The 18,488-nt window shown below is 40.0% G+C and overlaps 1 protein-coding gene across 1 annotated transcript in view; it reads right to left on the reverse strand.

The window, feature by feature from the left end:
• Positions 1 to 18,488, reverse strand: part of LOC126161281 (sodium-independent sulfate anion transporter-like) — a 108,420-nt gene that overhangs the window by 50,106 nt on the left and 39,826 nt on the right. The window contains exons 4-5 of the mRNA XM_049917021.1: positions 11,610 to 11,833; positions 456 to 651 (exon numbers count right to left, since the gene is read on the reverse strand). Of these exons, the coding sequence (XP_049772978.1) occupies positions 456 to 651; positions 11,610 to 11,833 (420 nt within the window). The remainder of the gene's footprint in view (positions 1 to 455; positions 652 to 11,609; positions 11,834 to 18,488) is intronic.

Here is an 18,488-nt window from a genome sequence, read left to right on the forward strand (position 1 = left end):
AATCTATTGCAGTGCACACCAATTTCAGTTTGCTATGCAGCCCAATAGGCTCTTGTTGATTATCAGGAATAATCACACTCAACAGAATCAGAGAATTCCTCATCTGATCAGTAAGAGTTGGGTTGAAGCTTCCAATGACAGGAGACAGAGAAATATAATTCACAGCATAGTAATTTATGCTAAACTGAATAAATAAATTCACAGTCTGCACACAAAAAGTGTTGGAGCATGACCTACAGTGTCCAATAGAACAAAATCAATAGCATCAGCATGGATTGTCATGCAGTAAGCACAGTACTGAATACTGTCAGATATAAATGTTTCAGTGTTTATAGTTCTTAATATTTTGAATGTTAACCTTTGTGACACATTACTGTGAATTCTGTCTATCTGTTCATTTATGCATTTACATTGCAATGAAACATCAAAAGAAAAAATGAAGCAGATCTGCTTACCAAGTCCCAGGATCCCCATGATGACCTGGATGGCTCCAGTGAGGAAGCAAAGAAGCACAGCATGCTCGGGACCCATGCCACGCACTGACTGAAATGTCAGCAGAGAGATGACAGCAGAAGGGCCCATGGGTACATCCTTGCAACTGCCAAACAACATGTACAGGAAGCAGCCCATGAAAGAGCCATACAGCCCGTACTGGAACATACAAAAAGATGATGGTTGCTCTGCAAGTGCATGTTGTTGCGGAATATAGTGTCTTCATCAGTTGCCAATAAGAGTGCAAAAAGAAATAACTATAAAATTAGAATAAATTGTCATAAATGGATGGCTTCAACTCATAGAGAAAATAAACGACTCAGTTTATAACCGCTGCTTTTAGTGTAGTATAAACTCAGATTTACACACATAAAGTAAAATCTGCTGATGGCATTGTAAGCAAAGAGGTTACACCAGTCAGCTTCACTGTGATACATTCCCCAGAACTGAAACGTATGCAAAATTTCATTTGCTGTCAGCAGAAAATTACTCCTAGATAACCAGAATGTTAATTACAGAGAAGAAGTCACAGTATTTTGTAAACTGATAACTCCCATTATTTATGTGTACTTTGTGGTGTCTATAATTCAATTACATTCACCTAGACATCAAGAATCAGCAGCTTTTATTGTACAGAATTCATATTGTACTGTTAATATTGAGTACGGGTTTTTGTATAGAAAAATGAAGATTACAGTTGTAAAATGTTTTTATGTTGCTTTTCTATAAATGTAATACAATTTTATTTTTTAAAAAAGTTTTAACGTGAACTATCTACTCGTATACTGTGTTTTGTTCTCTACACCTGAGGCAGTGCTTTGATGTCTTGACTGAATTTTCTAATATTCAGAACTACGAAGGAACTGTCTATGTTTTAATTTGGAAAATATTTTCAATAGCCAAGATTGAATAAATTAGTCTTTATTGTTGACAAATGATTTTGACAGTTGTAACTGTCATTTTCCTGTCTCAAAAAATTTTTGTTAAAAAGGTGTAGTCCGTTTGAGAATTCATACTTCATGTCATGATGTCATTATAGTGGATAAAATATAGCACATTATACATACATTTATCAAAAATAAAACCTTTCCACCTCTGAATATATGCTTTGGGTTAGATGGATCCACAAAGTATGCAACATGATAAGCAAATGTAAATAGATGTACAAATGTGAATTTTAAAGTATATCATACATTTTGAAGAATAACATGCCTATTTGAGTGATACGTATGTGAACATGACCATTTGCACAAGATGTTTTCTAACTGTAGATACTTTTATTTTTGACAAATCTAAGTAAAACATGTAGTATTTTATCCACCAAAATGACAATGTGGTACGAAGTACAAACTTACAATGGAACACATTTTACAACGAAAATTATTTGAATGTGGAAGATGATAGGTACAATTGTCAAAACCAGTTGTCAACAATAAAGACTTCTTTTGATGACATGTTCATCAATGTATTTAGTTAGCTTCTTTAAAACACATTGAATGATAATTATAGATGGGCAGCACTTTCTTTTATGGTTAATAAAGAATTAAAATGTAGATTTTCACGGCCGGAAATATCAAGTCCATTATAATTATCCGGGCTGTTATGCCGTGGTCGGTTGATGAATTCTGTGTCGATTCCCAACGTTTCGTCTCCGACTGCGGGAGACATCTTCAAGGGGGCCGTAGCTCAATGGAAGGTCCAACACACACACTGGCTCGCTACTGACTGCCGCTAAATTCCGTGTCCGCGCGCTCCCACGCCGCGGCGTGCCGTCACGTGTTTTGAAAACGTCAGTGCAATTGGCCGCTGTCCGTCGCCGTCGATAGCCGTTGCCATCACCCAGTAGTGGGCGGGCGGTACACATCTTCTTTAACACCGGCATCCATATGCCGTTTAATTTCACACCCTCCTCCTTGTTGTTGTTGTTGTGGTCTTCAGTCGTGAGACTGGTTTGATGCAGCTCTCCATGCTGCTCTATCCTGTGCAAGCTTCTTCATCTCCCAGTACCTACTGCAACCTACATCCTTCTGAATCTGCTTAGTGTATTCATCTCTTGGTCTCCCTCTACGATTTTTACCCTCCACACTGCCCTCCAATGCTAAATTTGTGATCCCTTGATGCCTCAAAACATGTCCTACCAACCGATCCCTTCTTCTAGTCAAGTTGTGCCACGAACTTCTCCCCAATCCTATTCAATACCTCCTCATTAGTTACGTGATCTACCCACCTTATCTTCAGCATTCTTCTGTAGCACCACATTTCGAAAGCTTCTATTCTCTTCTTGTCCAAACTAGTTATCGTCCATGTTTCACTTCCATACATGGCTACACTCCATACAAATACTTTCAGAAACGACTTCCTGACACTTAAATCTATACTCGATGTTAACAAATTCCTCTTCTTGAGAAACGCGTTCCTTGCCATTGCCAGTCTACATTTTATATCCTCTCTACTTCGACCATCATCGGTTATTTTACTCCCTAAATAGCAAAACTCCTTTACTACTTTAAGTGTCTCATTTCCTAATCTAATTCCCTCAGCATCACCCGACTTAATTCGACTACATTCCATTATCCTCGTTTTGCTTTTGTTGATGTTCATCTTATATCCTCCTTTCAAGACACTGTCCATTCCGTTCAACTGCTCTTCCAAGTCCTTTGCTGTCTCTGACAGAATTACAATGTCATCGGCGAACCTCAAAGTTTTTACTTCTTCTCCATGAATTTTAATACCTACTCCGAATTTTTCTTTTGTTTCCTTTACTGCTTGCTCAATATACAGATTGAATAACATCGGGGAGAGGCTACAACCCTGTCTTACTCCTTTCCCAACCACTGCTTCCCTTTCATGCCCCTCGACTCTTATAACTGCCATCTGGTTTCTGTACAAACTGTAAATAGCCTTTCGCTCCCTGTATTTTACCCCTGCCACCTTCAGAATTTGAAAGAGAGTATTCCAGTTAACATTGTCAAAAGCTTTCTCTAAGTCTACAAATGCTAGAAACGTAGGTTTGCCTTTTCTTAATCTTTCTTCCAAGATAAGTCGTAAGGTCAGTATTGCCTCACGTGTTCCAACATTTCTACGGAATCCAAACTGATCTTCCCCGAGGTCGGCTTCTACCAGTTTTTCCATTCGTCTGTAAAGAATTCGCGTTAGTATTTTGCAGCTGTGACTTATTAAACTGATAGTTCGGTAATTTTCACATCTGTCAACACCTGCTTTCTTTGGGATTGGAATTATTATATTCTTCTTGAAGTTTGAGGGTATTTCGCCTGTCTCATACATCGTGCTCACCAGATGGTAGAGTTTTGTCAGGACTGGCTCTCCCGAGGCCATCAGTAGTTCAAAGGGAATGTTGTCTACTCCCGGGGCCTTGTTTCGACTCAGGTCTTTCAGCGCTCTGTCAAACTCTTCACGCAGTATCTTATCTCCCATTTCGTCTTCATCTACATCCTCTTCCATTTCCATAATATTGTCCTCAAGTACCTCGCCCTTGTATAAACCCTCTATATACTCCTTCCACCTTTCTGCCTTCCCTACTTTGCTTAGAACTGGGTTGCCATCTGAGCTCTTGATATTCATACAAGTGGTTCTCTTCTCTCCAAAGGTCTCTTTAATTTTCCTGTAGGCAGTATCTATCTTACCACTAGTGAGACAAGCCTCTACATCCTTACATTTGTCCTCTAGCCATCCCTGCTTAGCCATTTTGCACTTCCTGTCGATATCATTTTTGAGACGTCTGTATTCCTTTTTGCCTGCTTCATTTACTGCATTTTTGTATTTTCTCCTTTCATCAATTAAATTCAATATTTCTTCTGTTACCCAAGGATTTCTATTAGCCCTCGTCTTTTTACCTACTTGATCCTCTGCTGCCTTCACTACTTCATCTCTCAGAGCTGCCCATTCTTCTTCTACTGTATTTCTTTCCCCCATTCCTGTCAATTGTTCCCTTATGCTCTCCCTGAAACTCTCTACAACCTCTGGTTCTTTCAGTTTATCCAGGTCCCATCTCCTTAAATTCCCACCTTTTTGCAGTTTCTTCAGTTTCAATCTGCAGTTCATAACCAATAGATTGTGGTCAGAATCCACATCTGCCCCAGGAAATGTCTTACAATTTAAAACCTGGTTCCTAAATCTCTGTCTTACCATTATATAATCTATCTGATACCTACTAGTATCTCCAGGATTCTTCCACGTATACAACCTTCTTTTATGATTCTTGAACCAAGTGTTGGCTATGATTAAGTTATGCTCTGTGCAAAATTCTACAAGGCGGCTTCCTCTTTCATTCCTTCCCCCCAATCCATATTCACCTACTATGTTTCCTTCTCTCCCTTTTCCTACTGACGAATTCCAGTCACCCATGACTATTAAATTTTCGTCTCCTTTCACTACCTGAATAATTTCTTTTATCTCGTCATACATTTCATCTATTTCTTCATCATCTTCAGAGGTAGTTGGCATATAAACTTGTACTACTGTAGTAGGCATGGGCTTTGTGTCTATCTTGGCCACAATAATGCGTTCACTATGCTGTTTGTAGTAGCTAACCCGCACTCCTATTTTTTTATTCATTATTAAACCTACTCCTGCATTACCCCTATTTGATTTTGTATTTATAACCCTGTAATCACCTGACCAAAAGTCTTGTTCCTCCTGCCACCGAACTTCACTAATTCCCACTATATTTAACTTTAACCTATCCATTTCCCTTTTTAAATTTTCTAACCTACCTGCCCGATTAAGGGATCTGACATTCCACGCTCCGATCCGTACAACGCCAGTTTTCTTTCTCCTGATGACGACGTCCTCCTGAGTAGTCCCCGCCCGGAGATCCGAATGGGGAACTATTTTACCTCCGGAATATTTTACCCAAGAGGACGCCATCATCATTTAATCATACAGTAGAGCTGCATGTCCTCGGGAAAAATTACGGCTGTAGTTTCCCCTTGCTTTCAGCCGTTCGCAGTACCAGCACAGCAAGGCCGTTTTGGTTAATGTTACAAGGCCAGATCAGTCAATCATCCAGACTGTTGCCCCTGTAACTACTGAAAAGGCTGCTGCCCCTCTTCAGGAACCACATGTTTGTCTGGCCTCTCAACAATACCCCTCCGTTGTGGTTGCACCTACGCTGAGGCACGCAAGCCTCCCCACCAGCGGCAAGGTCCATGGTTCATGGGGGGCCCTCCTTACGGTTGAAATTATTAGGGTGTTTAGCGATTTCGATTGCCTCCCTGTAGAGCCTTTCGTAATATCCGCTTGTGGCCGCTAGTACCTGCGTCTCCTCGAAACGAATATTGTGGTTCCCTGGCTGGAAAGCATGCTCCGCAACAGCTGATCGTTCCGTTTCTCCTCTTCTGCAATTTCCCTTATGCTCTTCCAAACGTTTAGAAACAGTTCTTTTAGTGGTACCCACATAAACATCACCGCACCTGCATGGGATCCTATACACTCCAGCTTTTTCCAGTGGTTTGCGAGCGTCCTTGGCAGGCTTAAGGTATTCCTGTATCTTCCTGGTGGGCTTGTAAATTCCGGTAATATTCCGCTTCGTCAAGATCCTCCCTATTCTTTCCGTTACATTTTTAACAAACGGCAGGAAAACCTTAGATTTTGCAGTAGCCTGTACGTCAGTATGATTTCTGCGTTCCATCTCAGCGTCGAGCAACTCAGGTTCACAAATATTTCTAGCTCTGTCCGCTAACGTCTTGATAACACCCCGCTTCTGTTGTGGGTGGTGGTTCGAATCCCGGTGCAAATAACGGTCCGTGTGCGTGGGTTTGCGGTATACTGAGTGGCCCAAACTACCATTTTCGTTTCTAAAAACAAGCACATCGAGGAAATGTAAGTTGCCGTCTACCTCCTCCTCCATTGTAAACTGAATTCTCGAGTTTATACTGTTCAGATGGTCGTGGAACCGGCTTAGTTCCTCCCTATCATGTCTCCACAGCACAAACGTGTCATCCACGTATCGGAACCATACATTTGGTTTTTTGCTGGCAGTACCTAAGGCCTGTTCTTCGAATTTCTCCATAAAGAAGTTTGCAATTACGGGACTTAAGGGGCTTCCCATAGCCAAGCCATCCGTTTGCTAATAAAACTGTTCATTCCACTTGAAGTATGTGGTCGTCAAACAACACATAAACAGTTCTGAAATATCGGCAGGGAAAATTCGATCCAGCTGTTCCAATACATCCTTAAGTGGAACCATGGTAAACAGCGATACCACATCGAAGCTGACCAATATGTCCTCCGGCTGGACCACTATGCCATTCAATCTGCTGATGAAATGTGTCTAATTCTTTATATAAGAGTCCGAACGGCCCACATGTGGTTTTAGCAGCGTAGTCAAAAATTTGCTCGACGCTGAGATGGAACATCTCCACAATGCACTAATGAAGAACGGATATTCGTCCGCCGAAATAAAACGTGCGTTGAGGCACCCACGCAGAAATCATACTGACGTACAGGCTACTGCAAAATCTAAGGTTTTCCTGCCATTTGTTAAAAATGTAACGGAAAGAATAGGGAGGATCTTGACGAAGCGGAATATTACCGTAATTTACAAGCCCACCAGGAAGATACAGGAATACCTTAAGCCTGCCAAGGACGCTCGCAAACCACTGGAAAAAGCTGGAGTGTATAGGATCCCATGCAGCTGTGGTGATGTTTATGTGGGTACCACTAAAAGAACTGTTTCTAAACGTTTGGAAGAGCATAAGGGAAATTGCAGAAGAGGAGAAACGGAACGATCAGCTGTTGAGGAGCATGCTTTCCAGCCGGGGAACCACAATATTCGTTTCGAGGAGACGCAAGTACTAGCGGCCACAAGCGGATATTACGAAAGGCTCTACAGGGAGGCAATCGAAATCGCTAAACAACCTAATAATTTCAACCGTAAGGAGGAGGGTGTGAAATTAAACGGCATATGGATGTCGGTGTTAAAGAAGATGTGTACCACCCGCCCACTACTGGGTGACGGCAACGGCGATCGACGGCGACGGACAGCGGCCAATTGCACTGACGTTTTCAAAACACGTGACGTCACGCCGCGGCGCGGGAGCGCGCGGACACGGAATTTAGCGGCAGTCAGTAGCGAGCCAGTGTGTGTGTTGGACCTTCCATTAAGCTACGTACCCCCTCGAAGATGTCTTCCGCAGTCGGAGACGAAACGTTGGGAATCACCACAGAATTCATCAACCGACCACGGCATAACAGCCCGGATAATTATAATGGACATAATAAAGAATTATAAGCTTAAATATTGTACAACCAAAAATTTTAAGAAGTTTCTTTTCAAATATCAAAAATTAGAAGAAAATGTATTCTTTGATTTGGATAATTGTCTTTATAATTTCATCGTAAACATGTATATGGATTTATATCTGTGCCTAGGCTTTATATGAAACTCTGTGCTTCAGTTTGTTACTCCTGTGGTGCCATCTGGTGGATAATTTATTAATTTATTTGTTTAGTGGCCGTATTATCACATTCATGATATTAGACTTGTCAAAGTAAAGAACAGTATAAAATATTACATATTTACATCATGTCCAAAATCCTATCATAGGTATCAACACATTTTTATAACACAAACATTATTCTGCTTACGTACATACATATAGAAGAAAAGGTTGCGAAACCCCTTGGTTGATTTTACTAAAACTATTAAATACCAGTACTTTAGTTAAGTAGGCATAGTAACACAGCACAGAAGCTAGGTGCATAATTACATACATACATGGATAAAAGAAGTTTGGTTTTATCTAGGTGTGGTTGATAATTATGAATTTTTGTTTAGAGAGTTATGAAGTAGACCTACAGATTCGAGCAAAATTCCAGGTATTCATTAATGCTGTAGAAGTTTAAATGTATTACTGTTTGGAATTTTTTTGATGCTATCTGGAAATATAACTGCACAGAACTTTTGGTTTGTAAACAGCACTGTCCTGATACATTGATTTTTGTGCACATCCCTTTGATAGTCATCGCTGTTCCTTGTTTGATAATACAAAGCTGAAACTTGATGGTTTTTAATGAAGCATATGCTTTCAGATATAAATATAGATAGTAAAGTCATGATTTTTAATTCCTTAAAGATACCTCTACATGGTGCTCTGTAAGCAGCATCACTTATTAATCTTAAAGCTTTCTTTTGGAGCTTAAAAGACTGCTTTGCAAAAGAGGTATTTCCCCAGAACACTATTCCACACTTCAGTAGACTACACATGTATCTGTAATAATAACTTAACACTGTTTCGGTACTGCAGCAATCTTTAAGCACTCTTTAATATGTAACAGTACTTGCTTAATTTTTTGTTAAGCATTTCTACATGTTTTTCCCATCTTAGATGTTCATCCACCCATAATCCTAAAAATTTTATGTGATTCTTTTGCTGAATTTGGCTATTCAATAATGTGAATTTTACATTCGTCCTATTTTTGTTCCTTATATGGTTGAAGTTCATCCATACAGTTTTCTTGTCATTGACAACTAGACAGTTATCTTTAAACCATTTTTCTGCCACTTCTGCTGTTTTGTCAATTTTTTTCTGCATCTCATAATCATTCTTCCCTTTTATGATGAAGCTGGTATCATCAGCAAATAATATGGTATGAGCTGTTGAAAACTGTAGAGGTAGGTCGTTAATAAAAAACAAGATTAACAATGGTCCCAATACTGAGCCCTAGGGCATCCCATAATTAACTTTTTTATATTCAGAATGGTACACATTTCCATCCTGAGAAATTTGTACTCTTTGTTTCCTATCAGTTAAATATGTTTTGAACCACTTGTTGGAAATACCACAGACGACATAATTATACAGTTTTAACAGCAGTAGATTATGATTTCTAAGATCAAATTCTTTGGAAGGTCCAAAAACAACCCACATATCAGTTCCTTGTCCTCAATAGCTTTGTAAACAAGTTTAAGAAACTGAAGAGAGCTGTTTGTGTAGATTTGCCTTTTCTGAAACCATTCTGTGCATTTACAAGAAGTTTATTTTTGTTTAGGAAGTCTAGCAATCTGTCATATAATTGTAATATCTACCATGTTTACTACCCAGTCTCAGTCTGTATGCATATTTTAAGCGCGCATGAGTATGTATATTTGGTACATTGTGTATGATATTTTATACAGTGGTTGTTTTACCTTTGACATGCCTATATGCTATGACATGCATGTTCTTGGATTGTCTGTTTATTATGTGACACAAATTAGTGTACACATGGACAAGATGCTTTGTATAGTGCATGAGGAATTTTATGGATTCATATTATGTTCAAAATGTTGTGTAGATATCTTACACCCAGTTTTTGTGTTTACTCTGTCTATGCTTTACAGATCTGAAGATGACAACATATTTTTGCTTAAATTGGCAGTCTGAATAAATGCTTTAATAAGTGATTTTGGCATTTTGAAGTTTGTTACTTCTGTTTTCATATCAGTGTATATCACCCCAACAATGGGATAATGTCAAGCATATACTGTGAAAAATATCTTCAAGCTGCTGACAATTCAGACAATATACAAAACAGCAGCTAGCACTTTCCAGTATGACTAATAGTTTAAAGTCATCCCCTCATCCAGAGAAATCAGGTTTACATCCCACATGTGAAGCAGTTGTGGTGCACGGAACAAGCTGTGATTCCATGTGTAATTCTTTTCAAGAGGTGTGGAATGAAAGGAGGGTTTATGTGGAAGACTTAAACAACTTCTTTGGAAGTTTAGCTATGTGGACAGGCATGCAGAAAAGTGCTTTTTCTATTTTTGTAGCTCAAAGTGCTACGTGGAGGAAACTGGAAGCTTTTAGAAATAGTGGATTTCGAATTGTTCATCTGTGTGTCCAGCCCATTGAGTCTCGCCTTAATGCAGATTTCTTTGATGTTCCTTGCAACTCTCCTCAACTGCTTTATTAGTCTGACTTGCATAAAACATACGACATTCTTATGGAATGTGATACACACCTGCTTTTGGAGAACTGGACTGTCTTTTACATTACAAAGAAAACGTCCTAGTCTTGTTGATGACAGCAAAAAACCCTAGCTTCCATGTTTTCATAGGAGACTACCAATCTTTTCAGAGACTGGGCAGATAAACAATTCTTGGCATTTCTTTTTGTTTATAATTCTCATCATCTTCCTCAGGTGTTGTTTATTTTGACTGCCACACCCACTCAGTTTATTGATCCTAGCACCCATAACACTATTTGCAGGTGTCATAATTCTTTGGCAAGGCTGTTGTTGTCTCACAGCATTTGAGCTCTGTGGACCAGAATCTTTCACTTCAAACTTCTCTGTGACACATGGCTTGAGGCCTGGGTGCACGGGTTTTCTATATACACTGAGACACAGGGCATTCCCTGGTTGGAGCTTTGCCTGAATCTGAGCTCGTCCACTTTGTAGACATGTAATGATTCAAAGATAAAACACCTGCTGACATTATCATGTCTTATGGAAATTAAAGTACTTATTCTCATAAAACTGACCTTAAAATAACTATTTTATTTACATGCATCTTTTTAAAGCTACTGTCATCTGATTTTTAAACTAATTTCTAACATAAATATCATTTTAATCAATCATACTGGATCCAGCTGTAACATAATAGTGCAACATTTAGCAGATTAAATTCACATACATTTTGTCTCTTTGTAGCCCAAATAACAAACACTCATCGCTGTTGCTACCCATAGCCTCCTTTTCAAGCCAACAGTGCCCTGCTGCCCTTTTCTGTCTCACAGGCTCTTGAGGAATGAAAACGCCCTCCCCCCCCCCCTGCACACACACACCTCACCCCTCTCACACTACCCTTCCCTCCCCTCCCCTACCATCCCCTCCCCTCCCCTCTCCTCTCAATGAGATGCTAAAGCTGAGGTTGAGGACCACTGCATTAAGGTATCAAATTTTGATCAGAGCATTTACATCGTGCGTGCACAGGTGTGGGAAGGCGTAGGTGGGTGGGGGGTGGGTGCGGGGTGGGTGGGGGGGGGGTAGTGAGGGAGGGAGGGAAGACTGGCTGACTGGTATGGGGGGGGGGAGATGTAGAAATGTATACCTAAAGGAGAGCAGCCAGAAAACATTCAGATGGATCAGTGTTGCTCGGACAGCAGCAGTACCTGGGCTGGAAGACCTGCGATGCTGGCATAGGCGAGGGACTGGGGGATGACAGTTAGTCCGACAGTGATTCCAGCCACCAGATCTCCCACGGCATCCTCCACGGAGTAGCGCGGCAGCCATGACAGCACAGGCAACCTCTTGAGCAGTGTCTTCCGTGAGAACGCCCTCTTCAGCCGCACGCACGTCCTGTGGCGCAGGGAGTTTTCCGGATCGAGTGAAGTCACTGTACAGTCAAAATGATTATGATGGTAACTGCTGCCATTAAGGGACAAGTCGCAATAGTCTTGCGGAACTGTTTATAGCTGTACGATGTCCAGTATATGTCACGTACATAAAACATACAGAGGAAGCATTATAATATATAGTGACTACACCTTACACTGAAAATGAGTGATGGATCATTTTAATTACCTATTCTACTGATTAAAGCATTATGATTTTGAAACTATCAAGAAATTTTTCAGAATGCAGTTCACATAAAAATACAGGGTTCCGTAAGAGATTAAAGTAGTCACACACCCAAATTAAACTCCACTAATTACTTAGCACCAAATCCTTCACAGACAGAACAATGTTCTTGCAGGTAACAGGCTATTATGCTCGATGCAGAGACACTTGTCAAATGTTTTCTTCATAAATGCACGCACCAATACAAGTAAATGTGCACACTATGTGTACATATGTTTTTGTTAAGACTAATTGCCAGTTCTAAGATTTTTTGAAACAATTCTCATTGATCAAAGCCAAATGACAGAATTGCTAATCTCCTTATTCCCAATGGATAAGCCTGTTGTCCTAATTGCAGTTTGTTGTTGGTATATGACTAGATAGAAACTTTTACTGCACAGAAATTTCACAACCATTTTGAAATATTGCCCTTTAGGCAATTATTTGCAGCTCGCTGGGATTGGTTTGGAAAGTACTGAGACTTCTGTGATGCGTGTGCCACCATCATCAGTAGGCAGGAAATATACTGTGCTGTAAAACTGCTAACTTGGTGAGAGTATGAAATGCACAAAAATCGTTAGTGTGTGTGTGTGTTAAAGTTCTGTGTTTAATGAACTTGATGCACAAAATGCCCATACCTACATCTATCTACATGTACATACATACTCCGCAAGCAGCCATATGGCGCATGGCGGAGGGTACCTTGCACCACTACAAGTCATTTACTTTCCCGTTCCATTCGCAAATAGAGTAAGGTAAAACGGCTGTGTAAAGGCCTCCCTACAAAGCCTAATTTCTCTTATCTTCGTGCTCCTTTCAAGGAATATAAGCTGGTGGCAGTAGAATCATTCTGCAGCTGGCTACAAATGGTGGTTCTCTAAACCTTCTAAATACTGTTTCGTGAAAAGAACATCATCTTCACTTCAGGTATTCTCATTAGCTTTCTTGAAGTGTCTCCATAATATTTATTGATCGACCTATGATAATAAGTTCAGCAGCTCACCTCTGAATTGCCTCCAAGCCTTCATTCAGTCTGACCTGGTGGGGATCCCAAACACTTGAGCATATTCCAGAATGGGTCAGAGTCATGCGGTCTCCTTTATAGATGAACTCCTCATTCCTAAAATTCTCCTAAAATGTGAAGTCGACCATATGCCTTCCCTACATGCCTGTCCCATTTCATATTGCTCTGCAACATTACACCTAGATATGTAACTGAGGTGACTGTGTCAAGCAGTACACTACTAATTTTGTATTCAAATATTCCTACTCATCTGCATTAACTTACATGTTTCTACCTTTAGAGCAAGCTGTCATTGATCACACCAACTAAAAGTCCTGTGTAGGTCATCTCGTATACTCCTATAGCCACTCACTGATGACACCTTTCTATACACCACAGCATTATCACAAACAGCCTCTGACTGTTGCTCACCCTGACCGTCAGATCATTTATGCATATAGAAAATAATAGCGATCCTATCACATTTCTCTGGGGCACTCCTCATGGTATGCCTGTCTCTGGTGAACATTCGCTGTCAAGGCCAACATACTGGATTCTATTACATAAAAAGTCTTTAAGCCACTTACATATCTGGGTACTTGTTCCATATGCACGTACCTTCATTAACAGTCTGCTGTGGGGCATCATATCATATGCTTTTCAAAAGTCAAGGAATATGGAAATTTATGATTCACGGGCTATTGTGTGAGAAAATGGCAAGATTTTGAATGAGCAATGCTTTGTAAATCTGTAGTAACTTGTGGACAGAAGTATTTACATCTCAAGGAAATGTATTATATTCAAACTTACAATGATAATGTATGCATAGTTTTCACAATTAGTACTGGGCAGATTATTACCATCTACTATCAGCGAATGCTCAGGGTATTTCTGTGCCATCAGATTTTGGCTATCTTTGAATTAATTTATGACTGGTGTGTCTGATTCTGGTGACTGGTAGAAATACACGGTTATTAATTTAATTCCAGTTACCTGTTTGTTCTTATCCTTGGTAGTTTGCAGTCAGATTAATTTTGGAGCTTGCTAGACCTAACATTTGTGCTTACCCTAATAAATACCTCTTCTCCTGGATAGGGTAACCTAACTTCCAATATATGTTACACATGCTGTCAAAAAATTTCCAGCTCCTTTCTTTGGGTTTCAACCCACTCTCAGTTCATAGCATGATGTTGGGGCAACTACCTTTTATGAGAGAGGTGAGTTCTTGGGACTTGCTGAAATTCTCCGATAGAACAACTAATTTGGCTTCGAATCCAGTCTGTTGAAATAATTGGTTTGTGTGATGCTGGTTTTCTGGTAGCAGTCTCAGAGTTTTTGCTAATCATTTCTTTAATATATTCCACATAATATTGAGAGGGGCAATAAAAGTGTTGTTCATTCCTTATTTAAAGAAGCATCCAACTTGTGCTTCTTCTTGTGCTGAGGGCTTGTGGTAGACATATTCACAGTTTAAAAAATGCCTACTCCTGATTGCACGGCTTTGCTCATGCATATCTTTATATAGTAATAACAAAGGGAAATGCCTCCGGTTTTTCTAAGAAGGTTTGCTGCAGTTTACTTAGTGAGAAAATATGGGGTTTACAGTGAGACTTACAAGTTCTTAAAATGACGATCATGGAGATTTGAGTCCTGTCATGCATGTAAGATTTCTTAGATAAGATAATCTTCATAAGCTTACACAGATACTAGTGGACTATGCTACAATATTTCTTGCAAAAATTCAGGTGAAGTGGAAGGCTTAACACGTCAGCCATTAATCGCAGTGCTACCAGTGAACTTTTGACATTTCACATAGCCTGTATCAGTAAAAATATATCATCATAATGCATCATTATGACTTATGTGTCAAAACATTGAGAGCTAGATGTGTGAATTCACTTCAATGTGGATCCGTCTACAGTACAATACTTCCATTGTTGTACACTTTGTTATGTTAGACTTCATTCCTCCAGATCATGTAATCAATTTTATGGTATGTCTGTTCACTCAAAGAAACCAAACTCCATTAGAGGCAAGTTGTGAAATGTAGTCTGTCGTACAGTTGCGATTTGTAACAAAATGGATTGATACAACATGTGAAGTATTTTGAGAAGAATTTTACTCTGGTTGTCAAATTGTTACATTAAGTGGAAGCAAGGTTTACAGCACTAGATTTTTCTTCCAAAATCATGCCAAAGATCCTCATAACGTTCCAGTCAGGGAACAAACCACACCTCAACTGAGGTAGATTAGACTAGAGTAGATTTACTTTCATTACAATTGATCTGTAGTGAGGAGGTCCTCCAGGATGCAGAACATTTCAGGAAAACAGTAATACATGACAAATATTTACAACTAAAACACATAAGCTAATGTACCTTCCACAGGCCCCAAGTGTAATGATTTTTTTTTAATGTACACTATATGAAAGGATCATTTTACAACACTCATTTACTAAAATTGCATTAATGCAATGAATTTAAAATTTAAAAAAAGTTTTTATTTATTTATAAGGTAATAAACATATAATAGAATTACTACAATACTTATTTACAATGAACACATTACTGCGCTGAATGGCAGGGGCATTTGAAAAGAAACAAGCCAGAGTCTGGAATGCGCAAAACCGGTGACAGGAGGGTAATATCGTGGCGTGTGTAACGAGGTGTGGTTCTGACCAGAGCGTGGAAGTTCACAGTCCGGTAACTATAGGGCACCCATACACTTCACGTGACTGTACAAATCTAGCAGCGGCAAGCATCAATTGCCCAACGGTGCCAGACACATTGCAAACAATGACATGGAAGCATCAACCAAAGAGCAAAGAGGTGTTATTCGTTTTCTTACAGTGGAAGGAGTAGGAGGTACAGACATTCATCAATGAATGTCACAAGAGTACAGCAAACACTGCATGTCCCTTGCAAGGTGTCAAGGCATGGCACAAGCGCTTCAGGGAAGGACGGGTGTCGTTAGCCAATGATGCAGGGTCTGGAGCACCACACTGCAATACCAATGACATCATCCACCTGGTGGATGTGCTCATTACCCAGGACTGCCAAGTGACAGTGAAAGCCATAGTTGCCATGGTCGGATTGAGTGTTGGAAGTGTTCACACCATCATGAAGGAACGACTGAACATGCATGAAGTGTGTGCCCAATGGGTGTCCCACAGTCTTCAACCACACCAGGAAGCATGTGGAATGGCCCACTGTCTTGCTCATCTGCTGCAGTATGCTAGGGAAGGGAAAGCGTTCCTGGCACTAGTGGTGGCTGGAGATGAGTCACAGTGTCCACTTCGAACCAGAATCAAAATTACAAAGTCTCCAGCGGAAGAATCCAGGGTCACCACCGCCAAAAAAAGCCAAGGCCATCCACACATGTGCAGGAAAGGTTATGCCGACGTTCTTCTTTGAGCAAGATGGCCGCCTTCTGATTCACTTCCTGCAGCATGGGACAACAGTGAATGCCCACCATTACTCGTAAACCTTGATCACCCTTTACCAAGTGATCAAATCAGAATGACCAGGCAATCTCACCCATGAGGTCATTCTGCTCCACTACAGTGCAAAGCCTCGCACAGCCAACACAGTCGCGGCACTCCTGCAGAAATTCAAATGGGAGATTCTCGGCCACCCTCCATACAGTCTGGACCTCTCTCCCTGTGATTGCGCCATTTTTGATCCCCTTAAGAAGGCTATGAGGGGCAAATGATTCACCTCGGACGATGATGTTCAGCTGTACGAGCGGAACTGGTTAACATCACAGCCCCGGGAATTTTATGAGACAGCCATTCACTACCTTGTGTCACAGTGGGACAAGTGTCTCACCAGCTTGGGTCAATACTTTTAACACACAGGTACTGGTTTCTGTAATTATGCCTCTGAGTCAGTTGGTTCTACTGAGAAGTTCATCAATGAATGGAGTAGGCGTTGGCTACCAATAAATCCTTTAGGCTTCTCTTAAACTGAATTTCATAGGTTGTTAAGCTTTTTATGGCTGCTGGCAAGTTATTGAAACTGTGTGTTCCTTAATAATGCACACCTTTTTGTACAAGAGCAAGTGACTTTAATCCTTCTGAAGATTATTCTTATTTCTAGTATTGATTCCATTAACTGAGCTGTTGAGCTGTTGGTTTGAAAAAGTGATATATTTTAATGGCAAATTTCATTAAGGAATAAATATATTGGGAAGCAGTAGTTAGTATCATTAGTTCCCTAAACAGACCTCTGCAGGATGTTCGGGGGGTCACACCACATATAACTCATATTGCACATTATTGTGGCCAGAACACTGTGGCTTGGCTTGATGAATTACCCCCCCCCCCCCTTCCAAAAAAAATCCCATGTGACATTATGGATTGAAAGTAAGCATTGTATGCCAGCTTTTTCATTTTTGTATCCCCTATGTCTGACAGAATTCGCATTGCAAATAGAGATTTGTTAAGATGCTTCAGCAGTTCTGTGATGTGCTCCTCCCAGTTGAATTTATTATCAAGCAGTAATCCCAAGAATTTAACACTGTCCACTTGTCATCATATGTTAAGCATATACTCATGGAACACCACTAACAAGTTCTGAATTGCATGTAGTGTGTTTTTTCAAAGTTCAGTGACAAAGAATTGGCTAGGAACCAGTGATTAATGTCCACAAATATTTTATTAGACGATATTTGTAAGATTACACTTGATTTGCTATTTATTGCAATGTTTCTATCAGCGGCAAACAAAACAAACTTGACATCTGGTAATGTTACTGATGAAAGGTCATTGATATACACAAGAAAAAGTAAGGGCCATAAGATGGAACTTTGTGGGACTCCACATGTAATTAGTTCCCAGTTGGATGATGCCTGATAGCTTAATACATGTCTCTTTCCTAATAACACCCTTTGCTTCCTGTCAGAGGTATAAGATTTGAACCACTTTGCAGCATTTCCTACAACACCATAATATTCTAATTTACTTAAAAGGATATTGTGACTTACACAGTCAAATATCTTTGACAGATTACGGAATGTACCAGCTGCCTGCAATTTTTTGCCTAATGATTTAAGTACATTTTCACTGTAGGTGTAGATAGCCTTCTCAATATCAGAACCCTTTAGAAAGCCGAACTGCGGCTTTTGACAGTATGTTATTTGTGATAAGATGGTTATAAAGCTGATTGTAGATTAGCTTTTCTAAAATTTTTGAGCATGCTGGAAAAAGTGAAATTGGACGGAAATATTTCTTTATCTCCCCTCTTAAATAGTAGCTTAACTTCAGCATGTTTCAACCATTCAGGAAATATTCCACTAATAAATGACTGGTTACACAGAAGGCTTAATATGTTAGTTAGCTCTGGCTGTGTGAATGGGTGCACTGCCACTTCTGCAGAGACCAGGCTTTATCAGGGAACAAAATCTGTACCATGGGACATATTAGATCACT

The sequence above is a fragment of the Schistocerca cancellata genome, chromosome 2 (assembly GCF_023864275.1).
Source record: "Schistocerca cancellata isolate TAMUIC-IGC-003103 chromosome 2, iqSchCanc2.1, whole genome shotgun sequence".
Lineage (NCBI taxonomy): Eukaryota > Metazoa > Arthropoda > Insecta > Orthoptera > Acrididae > Schistocerca > Schistocerca cancellata.